The sequence below is a fragment of the Doryrhamphus excisus genome, linkage group LG17 (genome assembly GCF_037039965.1).
Source record: "Doryrhamphus excisus strain RoL-2023G ecotype Guam linkage group LG17, RoL_Dexc_Guam_v1.1, whole genome shotgun sequence".
Lineage (NCBI taxonomy): Eukaryota > Metazoa > Chordata > Actinopteri > Syngnathiformes > Syngnathidae > Doryrhamphus > Doryrhamphus excisus.
Window position 1 is genome coordinate 14,271,861 of NC_136373.1, and position 17,270 is coordinate 14,289,130.

At 35.8% G+C, this 17,270-nt stretch overlaps 1 protein-coding gene across 3 annotated transcripts; it reads left to right on the forward strand.

The window, feature by feature from the left end:
* The first annotated feature begins 798 nt into the window (after positions 1-798).
* On the forward strand, positions 799-16,484 carry LOC131137138 (casein kinase II subunit alpha). Of its 3 annotated transcripts, none has more exons than XM_058084728.2 (15): positions 799-996; positions 8,356-8,447; positions 8,638-8,714; positions 8,797-8,926; positions 9,002-9,113; positions 9,191-9,292; positions 11,045-11,095; positions 11,178-11,237; positions 11,312-11,395; positions 11,493-11,603; positions 11,699-11,800; positions 13,018-13,118; positions 14,861-15,009; positions 15,877-15,966; positions 16,057-16,484. In XM_058084728.2, the coding sequence occupies exons 4-15, from the start codon at positions 8,826-8,828 to the stop codon at positions 16,170-16,172; spliced, it is 1,179 nt and encodes a 392-aa protein (XP_057940711.1). In that variant the 5' UTR covers positions 799-996; positions 8,356-8,447; positions 8,638-8,714; positions 8,797-8,825; the 3' UTR covers positions 16,173-16,484. The 3 variants fall into 3 exon arrangements, with proteins under 3 accessions (XP_057940711.1, XP_057940709.1, XP_057940710.1); XM_058084726.2 differs by lacking the exon at positions 799-996 and adding an exon at positions 7,452-7,606; XM_058084727.2 differs by lacking the exon at positions 799-996 and adding an exon at positions 7,592-7,736.
* Positions 16,485-17,270: the final 786 nt, after the last annotated feature.

A 17,270-nucleotide genomic window follows, 5' to 3' on the forward strand; every position in this document is an offset into this window, starting at 1 on the left:
GACAAACAACCATTCACACTCACATTCATACCTATGGACAATTTGGAGTCGCTAATTAACCTAGCATGTTTTTGGAATGTGGGAGGAAACTGAAATACCCGGAGAAATGGCTGTAGGTGGTATTGAACTCGAGTCTCCTAGCTGTGAGGTCTGGGCGTTAACCACTCGTCCACCGCGCAGCTAACATCCAGAAAACAGTGTGGCATAATTCTAACTGATGAATGGATGCGGCTGCACAGCGGACGAGTGGTTAGCGCACACAGCTTGGACACCCGAGTTCAATTCCACCCTCGGCCATCTCTGTGTGGAGTTTGCATGTTCTCCCCGTGCATGCGTGGGTTTTCTCCGGGTACTCCGGTTTCCTCCCACATTCCAAAAACATGCTAGGTTAATTAGCGACTCCAAATTGTCCATAGGTATGAATGTGAGTGTGAATGGTTGTTTGTCTATATGTGCCCTGTGATTGGCTGGCCACCAGTCCAGGGTGTACACCGCCTCTCGCCCAAAGACAGCTGGGATAGGCTCCAGTCCCCCCGCGAGCCACGTGAGGACAAACGGTAGAAAATGAATGAATGAATGAATAGATGCAGACTTTGGCCCCATGGTGGGTTATGAAGCAGACTCACTTCATAAAGAATGCATACAATGTGTCAGCAACATGTACTTTGTTTGGGCACTCCATTTTGTGAAATGATAAATAAATAGCAAAAAAACCCAGACGGGTAAAAATGTGGTCAAAATTATTGAGGAAAAACCGACTCATATGACATCTCAGGTATACGAAAACCAAGGTTTTATGTGACTTAACTCACCATCATTGTCAATTCCTCTGTCCACCACTGCAGGTCTCATGTTGCTCTCCTCCAAACTGTCCCGGTCCATCAGTTCTTCACTTTGGGCCTGCAAGTGGACCGCTCCAGGTGATCCTTTCCTACTGCAGCCTTGGACAGCTCCACCTAAATGAGCAACCACGACACCGTCTTCCTCACTGTTCAGGTCAGCACGTTCTGCACTCTGATGATCAGGAGCTGTCCGGCTGGTCGCATCCACAATGGCTGCTTCCATCTGCCTCCCGGTTGGTAGTTTAACTTCCTCCTTTGTCCGAGGAAACTCATCGCTGTCAAGATCTTTGAAAGTATAAAGAAAATGTTCCCTTAGGGTACATCTACATAAATATACCATGTAGGCCTAATTATTGCAATCCCCCAGAAAAAATAGGACCAAAAAGGTTTTTTTCTTACTTGAAAAGTACAAAAGGAGTACTTTTTGAGGTAGCACACCAGTGAGAAGAAAGGACAATAAAATAAAATTATTTCATACATATACAGTGTATCCCAACCTCCTTTACAAAATTGTATTTGATAATTGATCTGAGTGTAACACATAATTCTTCCCTAAAAAAAAGGACAATAAATCCTGTTACACTTCATGATACATCATAACAAGTAAAAAGTACTATAAATTCTAGTCCATTAGCTGATATAAGTCAACCGGACTATACAATTCATCTGTGAGGACCAGGTAGCTCTATTTGGCAGGAGCCAATCATAACTGATGAAAAAAACTCACAACAAATGCTAAATTCATCTCACAGCAACTTAACAACTCTAAGGGTATACCTAAGAAATATACAAACAAGTACTGAAGCATTTCATTGAGGGACAAGCGGCATAGAAAATAGATAGATGGAACTGCAATGCTGCCCATGTCCACCAGAGGGAGGCTGATATAAATGCAGCACACCAGGGACCAATGAGTGCTTTCTTTTCGAATGTGTCCTAAAACAGAGGGATTTTTTAGCGTCGTCCTATATGTGGTTTTGAAATATGGCGTCATTCATATACAAATATACGCAAACTTGCAACTTTTAGTGAAAAATTTCCAATTTTTTTTTAACACATTTATCGTTTTTATTATTTTTTTACTTGTTAAACTTGAATATATTGTGACGGCAGTATCATTACCGTCATCAAAACTTGACTGGTAGTAATATGCGGGTTTAAATACAGCAGTATGAATGAAAGGTGGTCGTTATAATATGCTATATACTTCATAATTTCTCAAAAATGTACATTTTTCCAGGCATGTGCAATAATCTACTGGTCTAAATTCAAACGACTGCACTTACCTCTGCTATCATCAGCAAGGTTTGCATCGGATACTCCTGGTTCTGAAATATTCAAGAGTGTTTATTTTACCTGAAAGCTAATTATTTGTCATAAAATGTTTACCTCCGAATGCATCTCGGTTGGCACGCTCAGTAGATTGATCCTCTGAAACATCTATTTCAGTGATGAAAGTTAATGCATAACTTTGTGTGTTATACCTGTACTGTACTACAGTATTGTTTACAAACACAAGATATACCTTCAGAATCGACTTCTTCTCTCTCCGGTTTGTTTGGAGGGTTTCTGTGGGCTGCATTAGCAGAGAAATGACAATTAACTGCCAAAATGTATCATTAGATATAATAGATAGTAACTGTACATACTATTAAATAACAATAAATATATAGTAGCAGTACCATATTTGGACACATTATTAATGTGAAGGACCATTTTTTTCGTGAAAAGTAAATAAAAATCCACTAAACAACAAAAATTTCAAAAATTAGTCATTTATTTTATTATTATATATTGAATTAATTTAATTAATAAGAAAGATAAGAAAAAAAATACAGTTTGTCTATCCAGTCATATTTTTTCACTGCACTTTTCTTACAATGAATGTTAAAATGTAAAAAAAAACCAAAATTTTCTTACAATGAATGTTAAAATGTCAAAAAAAATCTTATAATTAATGTTAAAATGTAAAAAAAATCTTATGATGAATGTTAAAATGTCAAAAAAAAACAAATGTTTCTTAAATGAATGTTAAAATGTTTAAAAAAATCTTACAATGAATGTTAAATGTCAAAAAAAATCTTATAATGAATGTTAAAATGTCAAAAAAATCTTATAATGAATGTTAAAATGTCAAAAAAACAAATGTTTCTTATGTTTCTTAAATGAATGTTAGAATGTCAAAAAAATTCTTAAATGAATGTTAAAAAATTCTTACAATGAATGTTAAAATGTAAAAAAAAATCTTACAATGAATGTTAAAATGTCAAAAAAATCTTATAATGAATGTTAAAATGTCAAAAAAAACAAATTTTTCTTAAATGAATGTTAAAATGTCAAAAAAAACATTTTTTTCTTAAATGAATGTTAGAATGTCAAAAAAATTCTTAAATGAATGTTAAAAAAATCTTACAATGAATGTTAAAATTTAAAAAAAATCTTACAATGAATGTTAAAATGTCAAAAAAATCTTATAATGAATGTTAAAATGTAAAAAAAATCTTACAATGAATGTTAAAATGTCAAAAAAATCTTATAATGAATGTTAAAATGTCAAAAAAATCTTACAATGAATGTTAAAATGTCAAAAAAATCTTATAATGAATGTTAAAATGTCAAAAAAATCTTATAATGAATGTTAAAATGTCAAAAAAATCTTACAATGAATGTTAAAATGTCAAAAAAATCTTATAATGAATGTTAAAATGTCAAAAAAATCTTACAATGAACGTTAAAATGTCAAAAAAATCTTATAATGAATGTTAAAATGTAAAAAAAAATCTTACAATGAATGTTAAAATGTCAAAAAAATCTTATAATGAATGTTAAAATGTCAAAAAATCTTATAATGAATGTTAAAATGTCAAAAAAAACAAATTTTTCTTAAATGAATGTTAGAATGTCAAAAAAATTCTTAAATGAATGTTAAAAAATTCTTACAATGAATGTTAAAATGTAAAAAAAAATCTTACAATGAATGTTAAAATGTCAAAAAAATCTTATAATGAATGTTAAAATGTAAAAAAAATCTTACAATGAATGTTAAAATGTCAAAAAAATCTTACAATGAATGTTAAAATGTCAAAAAAATCTTACAATGAAAGTTAAAATGTCAAAAAAATCTTATAATGAATGTTAAAATGTCAAAAAATCTTACAATGAATGTTAAAATGTCAAAAAAATCTTATAATGAATGTTAAAATGTCAAAAAAATCTTACAATGAATGTTAAAATGTCAAAAAAACAAATGTTTCTTAAATGAATGTTAGAATGTCAAAGAAATTCTTAAATGAATGTTAAAATGTTAAAAAAAATTCTTACAATGAATGTTAAAATGTCAAAAAAAATCTTACAATGAATGTTAAAATGTCAAAAAAAATCTTACAATGAATGTTAAAATGTCAAAAAATCTTATAATGAATGTTAAAATGTCAAAAAAAAACAAATGTTTCTTAAATGAATGTTAGAATGTCAAAAAAATTCTTAAATGAATGTTAAAATGTAAAAAAAAATCTTACAATGAATTTTAAAATGTCAAAAAAATCTTATAATGAATGTTAAAATGTCAAAAATATCTTATAATGAATGTTAAAATGTAAAAAAAATCTTATAATGAATGTTAAAATGTCAAAAAAATCTTACAATGAATGTTAAAATGTCAAAAAAATCTTACAATGAAAGTTAAAATGTCAAAAAAATCTTATAATGAATGTTAAAATGTCAAAAAATCTTACAATGAATGTTAAAATGTCAAAAAAATCTTATAATGAATGTTAAAATGTCAAAAAAATCTTACAATGAATGTTAAAATGTCAAAAAAACAAATGTTTCTTAAATGAATGTTAGAATGTCAAAGAAATTCTTAAATGAATGTTAAAATGTTAAAAAAAATTCTTACAATGAATGTTAAAATGTCAAAAAAAATCTTACAATGAATGTTAAAATGTCAAAAAAAATCTTACAATGAATGTTAAAATGTCAAAAAATCTTATAATGAATGTTAAAATGTCAAAAAAAAACAAATGTTTCTTAAATGAATGTTAGAATGTCAAAAAAATTCTTAAATGAATGTTAAAATGTCAAAAAAAATCTTACAATGAATTTTAAAATGTCAAAAAAATCTTATAATGAATGTTAAAATGTCAAAAATATCTTATAATGAATGTTAAAATGTAAAAAAAATCTTATAATGAATGTTAAAATGTCAAAAAGAAACAAATTTTTCTTAAATGAATGTTAGAATGTCAAAAAAAAATTCTTAAATGAAAGTTAAAATCTTAAAAAAAATTCTTACAATAAATGTTAAAATGTCAAAAAAAAAATCAAACAAACAAAAAAATAATAAAACAAAATTGATAGGAAAAATTACAATTAGAAATTAATAAATTAAGATAAATAAAACATAAAACATAAAGAGCATTTCAGGTCAAATTCAGGTGCTTTATTTAAAAAGCCTGAGTCCCAGAATTAAGTGGTTAAAGGAAGGGTAAGTAAATAACCAATAAAAACGTATAATGTATTAAATTACAAAATATTAACTTAATTAAATAAAAATGTATAAAGTCTGACTGATTTCTAAAAATCCATGCAAAAAAAATAAAGAATGTGAATGAATTTTTATATACATCTGTACCTGTCATATTTTCCCTTCTGGCCTTTTCAGTGGTTGCGCCAAGTGCATCTACAACAACAGTAATGAACAAATTAATTATATTAGAGAACAGTATTTATATAAAAACATCTAAATAATATCCTCACCATTCAGAAAGCTTAAAACATTTTCCCTTGGAGCTAGAAAAAAAGCAACAGAAACACAACAGGAGAAAATGACCTCCATTTTTTCTTGGTAATCACATTGTCTCACCTCTTATTGGGGCTGCTGTTACAAGCGGAAGGAACATCAGCCAACATGTGAAGCTAAAAATAAAAAAAATTAAAAAAAATCAATGCATATAATTGAAATGAAACATCTGACTGATAACAAACACATAACGTATGAAAACTTACAGCTTCATTGTCGCGTTTGGTTGTCCGTCACTGTAATGCAGCAGGCCTGCAGTTGAGGTTTTTATTAGGGGGCGGGCGGGTCGATTCAATTATCGATAGTAGTGATACCAATACCAAATTGATACTGGTGTAAATGAAGTCTGTTGTCCTCGATATCATTATAGTTATATATTGTTATATTGTTGTCAGGGAATAATTTTTGGACAGAGGAGGGCTTTTGGGGGGGCAAAAATCCAATGCAATTTGCGCCTACTGTCACCAATAAGGTGCCTAGTGGTGTGCAGTGGCTCAAACTGCCTCCCAACTGGCTCGTGGTGGCTCGTAACGGCGGAAAAAATTTTGTTTGGTGGCAAGAAAATTTCAAAATGTTTAAAATTTTTGTCGGGCCAAAGTATCCACCAAGTGGAACTAAATGTCGCAAACAATGCGCCTATTGGAATCCACTGGAATGTAATGGCTCGTGCCAAGTTGCGCTGATGATGCTAGGAGTCCACAAGCTCTGATAAAACATTCCACTGTTCTCAAATATCTTAATTTTTATTTGTCTGCACAAAATAAGATGATAAATAAATAAACAAATCAAGAATAAAGAAAATCAATCAATCAGTAATAAATAAATATAATAATAATAATAAAACGGCAAATAATAAAAACTTAAGAAACCGCATATAGTTGGTGGGTAGACAAATTATTTTTTCCAGATTAAAATGAACAAAGCATTATTAGAGCCCTGTAGACATGACAAAACACGACTATAGTCACATTTATACTCTTTTTATTTACAACACATTGCGCAACTGCAGGGTCTTGAGACACATGCTAACTCGCAAACTAGAGAGCTAGCAACCTAAACGGTAGCCTTCAAGCTATTTCCTTTAAACTCAAATAGCCAAAAACTTACCACTTCCACACGGATAGGGAGGATAACTATTAACAGTTATTTAACCTTTAACATGAACATTAATCAAACGTAATCATTTTTTCTGGGTACATGATACCATACAGCATCCATATCAAACTTGCGCGGGCCGCACTAACATTAAACTTTCATATCAAGGCGGGGGCCTCAAACTGGTGTCCTGCGGGCCACATGTTTGAGACCCCTGGGTTAGAGTAACCTCGCCTAATCTGAAAAAACTGCCCCTGAATGTACTTGGTATCGACTGATACCAACATATGCAGTATCGGCCACTGCTAGTTTTATTATTTTTTTCGTTGCTGTTGATGAGTGGGGCCTTTCTCCTTTAATGATAGCTATCCACTCCCCTCAATGTGCATTGCATGACCGAGCAGGCTGACAAAGATCCATTGATACTTCAATGTGATTCTTCTCAACTATATACTGTCTTGTCTCAGTTACGTGTGGTTAATTATCGCAGGGAAATGCCCCCAGGCTGTTCTTTCAAGTGAAGCATCCTTTTAAAAGATGCACATTGGTGTGGATATTGTTTCTTGTTGCAGCTACAGTCCCATCATTGTTTGAGTAAAAACAAAGCATCTTCATATAGTCAACTTCCCTTTTTTGTACTCTATTATTTACCTTATAAATACCATATAAATTTATTATCCAAATAAAAAATATAGCTCGTTAAAAAGTAAACATTTACAACAAGACCTGTTGGAGGCGGATGCTGCAAAAAAAAAAAAAAAAAAATCAGGAAAATGAAAATAGGAGAGTGCCCCCTGCCGGAAACGGCGCCCGTGCTAAGCTCTTGATCCCGAGCATCGCCATATTGACGTCCCAGCAACGCTGAGAGGTAATCGTATTTTTACCACGAATCGTCTTTATTTATGTCGCTGCCGTTAAGCCTTCTACATGCGAAGGGTCGCCGCGAAGACGAAGAGCTGCCTCGCTAACCTCTCCGCGGCCACATCGGTGCTCGTAGGGTGTGTTTTTTAAGGCGTTGTCAGCCAGTTGCCTCGCCATCCAAAAGCAGGCTATTCACTCCCCCCCCTTATTTTAGCATGCTAGCTTAGCACTTTTTAGCTTTAGGAAATACATTTTTCGAAGCTTGTACGCCGGTTAAATATACCACGACTATATAAATAAGTGTTTTGAGTATTTTAATATCACCTATGTAATGTGAGGCGTCCTTAGACCCTGATGGAGTTCACTCGTTGTGTTATATGTGACTTTCCAACCGGCTTTTCCTTCTTTTACTTGACGAGCTAACGCTAACGAGTTAGCATCCCGGCCGGCTAGCCGGCTTGCCTGCTGGCTAACGTTAGCGCCTTAGCTGCATTGCACTTGTACAGGCCGTGGTGTGGACCCAGTAAGGTTTTCCGCGCACACCCGTCCTGTTTATTAAATTCTCCTTAAATTAGCACAAGCACATGGACCTCTGTGACACCCGATCGCATCATTTAAGGGAATTATTTGCTTCTCCACATCAAAGCGATGTTAGTCGTATGTACCATAGTAGATGGCGTGCGTTAGCTTAGTTGGACTTATTGACAGCATTGATTTTAATCAACCTACTTTGTTGTTTTTTCCCCCCCTTGACAGAAGATATTCCCTTCTGGTTGCCCCCAGTGATGACTGTATTGAACCCTGTACCTCCTGATTAAACTGGTTGGATGCCCCCATTTAACATCCAGGTGAATTTCTAATACTGTTTGTAGTCTTTTAGCGTAATTGTTAATCATTCCTGTTGTATAATGTACTTGCTTTTATGTATGGCACCCTTATCGGTGTATTGATAGGTACTCAAAGTCAAATGGTGTTATGTAAATAGATTCAAATGGGTGATGGTAAGCTTTAACAATGGGCCTGTTAATGTGTTTGTAGCTTTCCAACTTCAGCGGCATCTCAACTAATCTCGCTCCAATTCATCCGTCACCATCTTCCTGGAGAAAAGCTTCCAGGTAAAATTTATTTGATTACTGTGTATAAGATGACACACATCTTACTAACATGTAGTGACCTTGTCGGTGTGTTTTGTTTTAGGAGATTTTCGAGAAGATTCCGTGTAGAATATGTCTGGCCCTGTCCCCAGCCGCTCTCGAGTTTACCCTGATGTAAACACACAGAGACCGAGGGAATACTGGGACTATGAGTCCCATGTTGTTGAGTGGGGGTAAGGTAGAGTTGAAGTGGTTTATTATCATCAATTGAAAATGGCTTTAATTTCTTCACTGTTTCCCTATTTCAGAAACCAAGACGACTATCAGCTAGTCAGGAAACTCGGGCGGGGTAAATATAGCGAGGTGTTCGAAGCTATAAACATCACAAACAACGAAAAAGTGGTCGTCAAAATACTAAAGGTACGGCGCTTGTAGATGTGTAGCAAATTTGATTTAAGGGTATTTTGAAATTGCAATTGTTACTCTTGTCTTCAAAGCCGGTGAAGAAAAAGAAAATCAAGAGGGAAATAAAGATCCTAGAGAACCTCCGGGGCGGCCCAAACATCATCTCACTCTTAGATATTGTCAAGGATCCTGTGGTATGTATTTATACATGTTTTTAATTAACTTATTCAATCTCAGCCATTTTTAAAAGACATCTCCCGCTCCAGTTTCGGCCATTTTAAAGCATTTTGACTAGGGATAGACTGATATGGATTTTTTCAGGCCGATTATGGACTGCTGATATTTGTGGCCGATGCTGCTTTCACTCCCTCAATTAACATGAAAAATGACAATAACAAATATTACAGGTCTCAAGTTTAAACAAACATTTATTCAAATGTAAACACTGAACACAGATTTCTTAAACATACATTCATGTAAACTCTTTAAAGTATAAAAAAAGTGTTTGGTGCTTTTAATTATTCAAGTCTGTGAAATAAAATAAAACAAATAATTTAACTTGAGTATAAATAACCTACTAATAAGTAGGTTATAAATAACTACTACCTACTACTAATAACCTACCTAACCTACACCTACTGTACAGTGTAGGATTCAACTTTTTTTCAACTTAACCACACTTATTATAAAATAAAAATTTGTTGCTTTTAATTCAAGTATGTTGATGAAATCAAAAAAATATTATATTTAAGCATAATTAAAACAACTGAGGTATTGCACACAGTAGTAACAAACACACACACACACCAGCTGAGCAGACGCTGACTGAAAAACTTCGCTACCGCTTGATTGATAACAACAGAAAACTGCTCTAAACACGTTTTCACAATTCAGTACTATATATAAAACATTTCTCTCATCATTAAAGTTGGTGTTGTGCACGCTAAAGACCTCTGATAGCAGACATAGCTGCTCCAATCCGCTCTTATGTGTGTGTATGTGCGTGCTCTGAGAGATCACACACGCATTTAACCCCTAAACTAAGTTTAACCGTTAGAGACTAATTAAAAGTTTAAAACGTACCCTTGTTGTGGATAATGCTGCTTTCAGGGTACCGCGTCTCCATGTGCTGCAGGGTCTTCCGGCAACACAAAGCTGCCCATGGATGCATGTCTGTAAATCACGCCGCGGAAAACTACATCGGCGAACCTACGCGCGTATCGGCCGATACCGATTCAAGTAAACAACGCTCATATCGGCCCGATATATCGATCAATCGTTAATTTTGACTGATATTTTCACGGAACATAGACTATTGTGTTCTATGGCTGCATAAGCATGGAACATATCAAAAGAAAGATTAGACTGCTAATTTTGACACAAATGTAGCCATATTATTTGTACAAATTACTGTTTACGCTGTACATTGTTCATATTTGATCAAAATCAAATCAACTATTTGTATAGCACTTTTCCTGCAAAGAAATGCAACACAAAGTGCTTTAATGATGTCATCTATTTATTCTCCACATTATTATTATTATTATTTATTATTATGCGGGAGCCAGGCAACGACATTTCGTTGGCAATTTCACTGCTGTGATATTGTGCAATGACAATAATGAAAGTCTATCTATCTATATATGTTTAGCCACATGAGGTTTTCAATTTCTCTTCAATGCGTATCCCGTGGAACGTGTTATTACATGCGAAAAGACACACGTCAAGCTCTTATAAAATGCACTTCTACCACCTTGTGGCTGTTTTTATGGCTTAAAACTGCACGAAACATGACTTTGTCTATTGTGCACTTGCATCATCACCTCTTTTTTGCAAAAATATAAACATGGATCAGGTGTTCGGGTTGAAAAAAAAAACGTATAAACTTGGTAGTTCATATTAGTAATATGCAGTTTCACTTGATGTTTTTATTTTTTGTTTTGTAGTCCCGAACCCCTGCTCTGGTTTTTGAACATGTGAACAACACAGACTTCAAGGTATGGATCAATGTCGTTAATCACTCCCAATAAGACATCCGAGGGACAAAACTAATGGCATGCATGTTGTCTTGCTTTACAGCAATTGTATCAAACCCTATCTGACTTTGACATCCGGTTCTACATGTATGAAATCTTAAAGGTAAGCAACTTGCTTTAGTTTTTGAGCACGTGTTTGTTAGTATTGTCTTAAACGATATGGACCTGTCATTTTAGGCTTTGGATTACTGCCATAGTATGGGCATCATGCACAGAGATGTGAAGCCACACAATGTAATGATTGATCATGAACACAGAAAGGTATTGGCTCTTACAATCACCTTTTAGTCATACGCCATTTTGATTCAGTGTTATGTTATGAACACAGCTCTATTTTTTCCCTCTCATTAATATTCAGCTTCGCTTAATCGACTGGGGCTTGGCAGAGTTCTATCACCCAAACCAGGAATATAACGTGCGAGTGGCCTCCAGGTACTTCAAAGGACCTGAACTTCTGGTAGATTACCAGGTGAGGACGCCGTTCTTTTTCCACACGTCTGGACTATTCAGAAGTGTCATAAGCTTGTGAAGTTCTTACCATGGACCTTCTCCGCTCTCGTGCAGATGTATGACTACAGTTTGGACATGTGGAGTTTGGGCTGCATGCTGGCGAGCATGATCTTCAGAAAGGAACCTTTCTTTCACGGTCACGACAACTACGATCAGGTAGGATGAAACAGACCCACCCTCGTGATCCTGACCTAAAATACTTGAAATTAGCCTTATATCCACAGCCGGACTGCTGAAACTCAGAACCGATGTGTGACATTATCTCATGTTTTTCAACTTTAAACTACAAAACCCGAAGTTATCGGTTTCCTTGCTTTAAGTGCCCCTTATAACACGCAAAGACAATGTATTGTTCCCCAGGCTCCATGTAAGTGTGCACTGACTTCAAAGATAATGTAGATGTCATATAGTATCTAATATAATGTGTGGAGGCACTGGTCACATGGTCATTGGCGGTTGTGTGTGTACACTTCCTGTGTCAGGAAAGCGAAAAAAAGAAAGGCGGGGAAGCCGTACTTAAGTTGACTGCTTTAAAAAAAAATAAATTAATGATTTTATGTTACATTATGCCATCATACCTGCCATATTCCTATCAGTTTGCTATAATAATAGTAATAATAATATATAATTCATTCATTCATTTTCTACCGCTTTTCCTCACGGGGGTCGTGGGGGCGCTGGAACCTATCCCAGCTGTCTTCAGGCGAGAGGCGGGGTACACCCTGGACTGGTGGCCAGCCAATCACAGGGCACATAGAGACAAACAACCATTCACACTCAAATTCATACCTATGGACAATTTGGAGTCGCCAATTAACCTAGCATGTTTTTGGAATGTGGGAGGAAACCGGAGTACCCGGAGAAAACCCACACATGCACGGCAAGAACCTGCAAACTCCACAGAGAGATAGCCGAGGGTGGTATTGAACCCTGGTCTCCTAGCTGTGAGGTTTACGCTCTAACCACTCGACTGCCATTCAGCCCGATAATATATAATAATAATAGTAATTTTTCCACTGAAGCCTTCAAGGTGTTTTGTTTATTCCAGCGGTTACAAGCAAAGCTACCTGGAGGTCAAACAGTTTCACAAAATAGTGACGCTTTCTGCAATATTAGTTTATGGTTTGTTATGGTTTTTGGAGTTCCAGAGAAAGAATGATTCAAGTAATTCATCAAAATGATGTTTATGTAAACATCTGAATACAACTGTATAGCTAACTAATAATAAATTAAATTCATAAGATCTAATGGAAACATCAAACACGATTCAAAAAGCTCTTTGCCATTAAACCAATGCGGCTGTGTTGGGTCCCAAGCATAATACAGTTATAGTGGAATTAACGTCAAATTATGTTTTTATTTCTTTGTTTCAGCTCGTGCGAATTGCAAAAGTACTGGGCACAGAGGACCTGTATGACTACACTGACAAATACAACATTGAATTGGACCCGCGATTCAACGACATCTTGGGAAGGTAACACAAATATTATGTTATCTGAATTTTGAAAGTGTATTTAGCTAGTTTGTTTTGACCTACATGCATAAATTGATTAATTAATATAGTGTATATAGAACATAAGGAATGTTATGGAATGGATTTTTTGGGGGGGTCAAAAATCTGCCAATACTAAAAAGTGGGGATCCACTTGGAGTGGAAAATAATAGGAAAATTAAACATAACATTACCTATAAAATTACTTTTGTAATACAATACAGATAGGATATAGTGTATGTATGAATGTTTTTCAGTACTGGGTAATCTAATTATTATATCAAGCATTTAAGCTAAATATGGCGTCCGTCCTGGCAGCGACACAGTTTGATATCCCCCCACCCTTTCTGACCTTAACATGTACATGTCGCTGTTGTGTTTATACACACAGACACACACACATTTCCTCGTTCTCCATCAGTCACACATGAGGTGCATTCATGCACATCCGGACTCCAAACATGAACACATAACACAAGTAGGTGGTTGTATTTATGCACAGGTAAGCTCTCAAGGGAACATACCACCTTTTGTGTGGTTTTTTAAGGTTTTTCTAACAACAACAAAAAAAGTACTGCAATAATGACTTCGCCTTTAACAAATTTGATTATTGATTGTGATCTGCACGGCGTCGGTGTTACATGGTGACGCAAATATGGGTTAGCGGCATTGTTAACATGTGATAAATAGTATAGTAGTAATGGAAGAGTACCACAGAAACAACTCAACACTGCCACGAAAATGGTAATGGTTTAATTTCATTTGAACATGCATCAGATTACAATTGAATGCATCACATAATCAGTTCACAGTTCCACATGTCCAAAAGGAGTAGGAAGAAGCAAAGCTTATTAAATCCTACCCCTCCATCTGGTACTTTTACAATCAGTAACTGTTACATTTGTTCACTTCCTGCTTTCCTAATATAAAGTTTTTTGGTTTTTTTTGTTTTATTTAATTTTTGGGTTTTTTTTAATTTTTTTGGTCAAGTACCAAAGTACAAGGTGATATGACCATCCAATGACTGGTTCAAGACTCTTCATCCTTGTATTTAGCAAACATCAACTGCTTCTATTGTGAAAATGTCATTTTTCATTAGAAAACGACTTTTTTCCCACTAGTGTTTTGACTTTATTCGTATAAAATTACAGCTGTTTTTTGTTTCTGCTGTATTTTTTTTGTGTTCCAACAATTGTTGTCGTCTATACCATTCCCCAATGTAATTGTTGGAATGCCATTGAATGGCACAAGACAGTTCCTAATTCCAGTACTTCTTGTTAAGCAGGCCCTTGCAACATGGTGGTGATGTCAAATGTTACCACATCTTGCATGGTTCTTTGTGGGTTGTATCCTCCAGTTTCTTTGTTGTCACGGTGATGTGATATTTCATATTTATCCAAATCGTTGATATCTTTTAACAAGCACTTTTGTGTCTGCTGGTCCTTTATTTGGCTTGATGTAGAATTTTTGGCCTCACTATGGATACCCCTGCTTTAGGTCGTCAGTGAGCTGGAGTCTCACAAGATCACGTGACATCATGGAGGGAACGTTGGGGCATGTTTTTCTTGGAAATTTTGAGTTTTTGCACCCTTTGAATTTTTACGTAGCTTTTTACGTTGTTTTCATAGCTCGGCAGCATTGAATGTACATGTGAGAGAACACTTAGAATTCCGTTGATACGTTTTAGATGAACACAAATGAATCGGACATTTATCGTTTCTTAGGCACTCTCGTAAAAGGTGGGAGAGGTTTGTGCACAGCGAGAACCAGCACCTGGTTAGCACAGAGGCTCTGGACTTCCTGGACAAACTGCTGCGCTATGACCATCAAGCCCGTCTGACAGCCAAAGAGGCCATGGATCATCCATACTTCTGTGAGTGGAATATTTTTCTTCTACAATAAAGTCTCATTATATCGATATTCTCGGGAGTCGGAAAAAATACCGATATAACCGGACTATCCATATATCCGATCCTGCGCCAAACTGCATTAAAAGTGGGCAATAATGCACTCGACATTGTTCTATAGTCTAGAACAATGTCGAGCAGCTTAAATCAATCTTTGCTTAAGGATTTCAATACCAAAAGAGAACACGGGGAGCGGCTGCTTCGAGTCAACTTTATTTTTCACACTTCCACCACCAGAGCGCAGCACACACACCGATTCCCGCACTTCCTGGTTCACAGATCATGCTCAACCCGCCCCACATAGCTGGCCAAACACATGCCTGCAACAGAAGAACCAACTGCGTTCGTGGTTTCTCTCGTGTGTATAGATTCTATACAGGCATGTGTTTGGCCAGCTATGTGGGGCGGGTTGAGCATGACCTGTGAACCAGGAAGTGCAGGAATCGGTGTGTGTGCTGCGCTCTGGTGGTGGAAGTGTGAAAAATAAAGTTGACTGGAAGCAGCCGTTCGCCGTGTACTTTTTTGGTATTGAAATCCTTAAGCAAAGATTGATTTTAAGCTGCTTTTGTATCGATATAAGCAGACCAAATTGGCTGGCGGGAGATGAAAAGGGCATCCTAGTAACCGGATTATCATAATAACCGGGTATCGTACTAACGGAACTAATTATATCATAAAAGACTAGAAATTTGCCGGGAAATGAAAATAGTATCGTAATAAGTAGTAATTCGTTATAACCGATATCGATATAACGAGACTTTACTGTATTTCAGCTGACCTAAACAGGATATGGAATTAGCTAGGATATCTAACGCAATTGATCTCTATTCCAGTTCCCATCGTTAGAGATCAGGGAAGGGGGGCCACTCCCGGAGGGATGGCGGCCAGCTCCACACCAGTCAGCTCCTCAAGTATGATGGCCGGTAGGTCCTGCTATTCCCAAACGGGAATAGTTCCGGTGGTCTGAGCCCCCCCCCCCCAGTGTGGTAAGCAAGCTTTATTTTGTGTCTCAGGCATCAGCTCAATGACCTCCTCACAGCCGCTGGCAAACATCGCTGGATCACCCGTCATCTCCGCCCCCAACACTCTGGCCACACAAGTCCCCGCAGCCACCGGGGCCCAGCCCTGAGGGGGACCCCTCTGTTCCCCCTAGTCCTGTGTTTTGTGTGTGTGATCATGGCCACATCCTGCCTAGTTCTCACTGTGGCTGCCACGCCTCCCCGCCCTTTTTATGTTGACAATAACAAAGATGATTTAAATTGCTTTTCACATTCATTTATATTTTGACACCTGGACTTGACAGAACATGTACTATTGCACCTGTCAGGATTGTTAGACTTAATTTGGGTGTGTTATTTGACAATGACAATGTCTAGAAATTCTAATAAGATGTAGACATGAAGAGAATGGATAATAAAATTTATTTTGTATGTTCCAACTATACAGTCTTGCTTGAAACTGTTTGACGTGGGATCCTGCTGTACGACACTGTGAACCTTCCCCCCTCCCCCCCCCCCCCCGACTTCACACAACACAGTCAGGACTCTGGTGTGCTCTTTGTGGCGCACACATACACACAATACACACACACACACACACACACAAACACACATTGCTATGTTGAGGAGTTGTTGGTATTTTGAAGTTGTTAGTTGCCATCATTCAATAATTGGACTTTTGTAGATATTCTACAGTTACTGTCAGGTTGCATGCACCCAATGCTGAATATCACAGGGTTGATAGTTTGCCAATTTTATGTTACTTTCACTTCTGTATGTGTATGTATGTGTTCATGTTTGTTTTTTTATCAAGTCTCTTTACAAATAATTTTGATGACATAGACAATTTTGTAACTTTTTGTTTTATGTTTGGTAAGAGTCATCACCTACGGAAAAACAACTTCAAAAAATAAAACAGTTTAAACAGGGGTTTGAGTTAGAACTGCTCTCTTTCACGGCCCGGTCAATTGTCAGTTCATTTCAGCACCTAATCACTTAGCGTTTTGTGTTTTTGTTGAACAGTACCAGGCGAAAGATTTGTCCAAACGGAGTAGTATAGAGGATAAAATGGTTTTACATAGTTATTATAAATTTATTTATTTATTTTTATTTTTATTTTATTTTTATTATTTTTATTTATATATTTATTATTTATTTTTTATTTTATTTATTTATATATATATATTTTTTTATAACGAGTTAAGACATTTGATGACGCTTCAGTACCA

Bases quoted from the DNA above. Each gene is read 5' to 3' on its own strand.
- LOC131137138 (XM_058084728.2), top strand. From the start codon at position 8,826: ATGTCTGGCCCTGTCCCCAGCCGCTCTCGAGTTTACCCTGATGTAAAC. The intron at 8,927-9,001 runs GTAAGGTAGAGT...TCCCTATTTCAG, and splicing joins TCCCATGTTGTTGAGTGGGG to AAACCAAGACGACTATCAGC. The intron at 9,114-9,190 runs GTACGGCGCTTG...TTGTCTTCAAAG, and splicing joins TGGTCGTCAAAATACTAAAG to CCGGTGAAGAAAAAGAAAAT.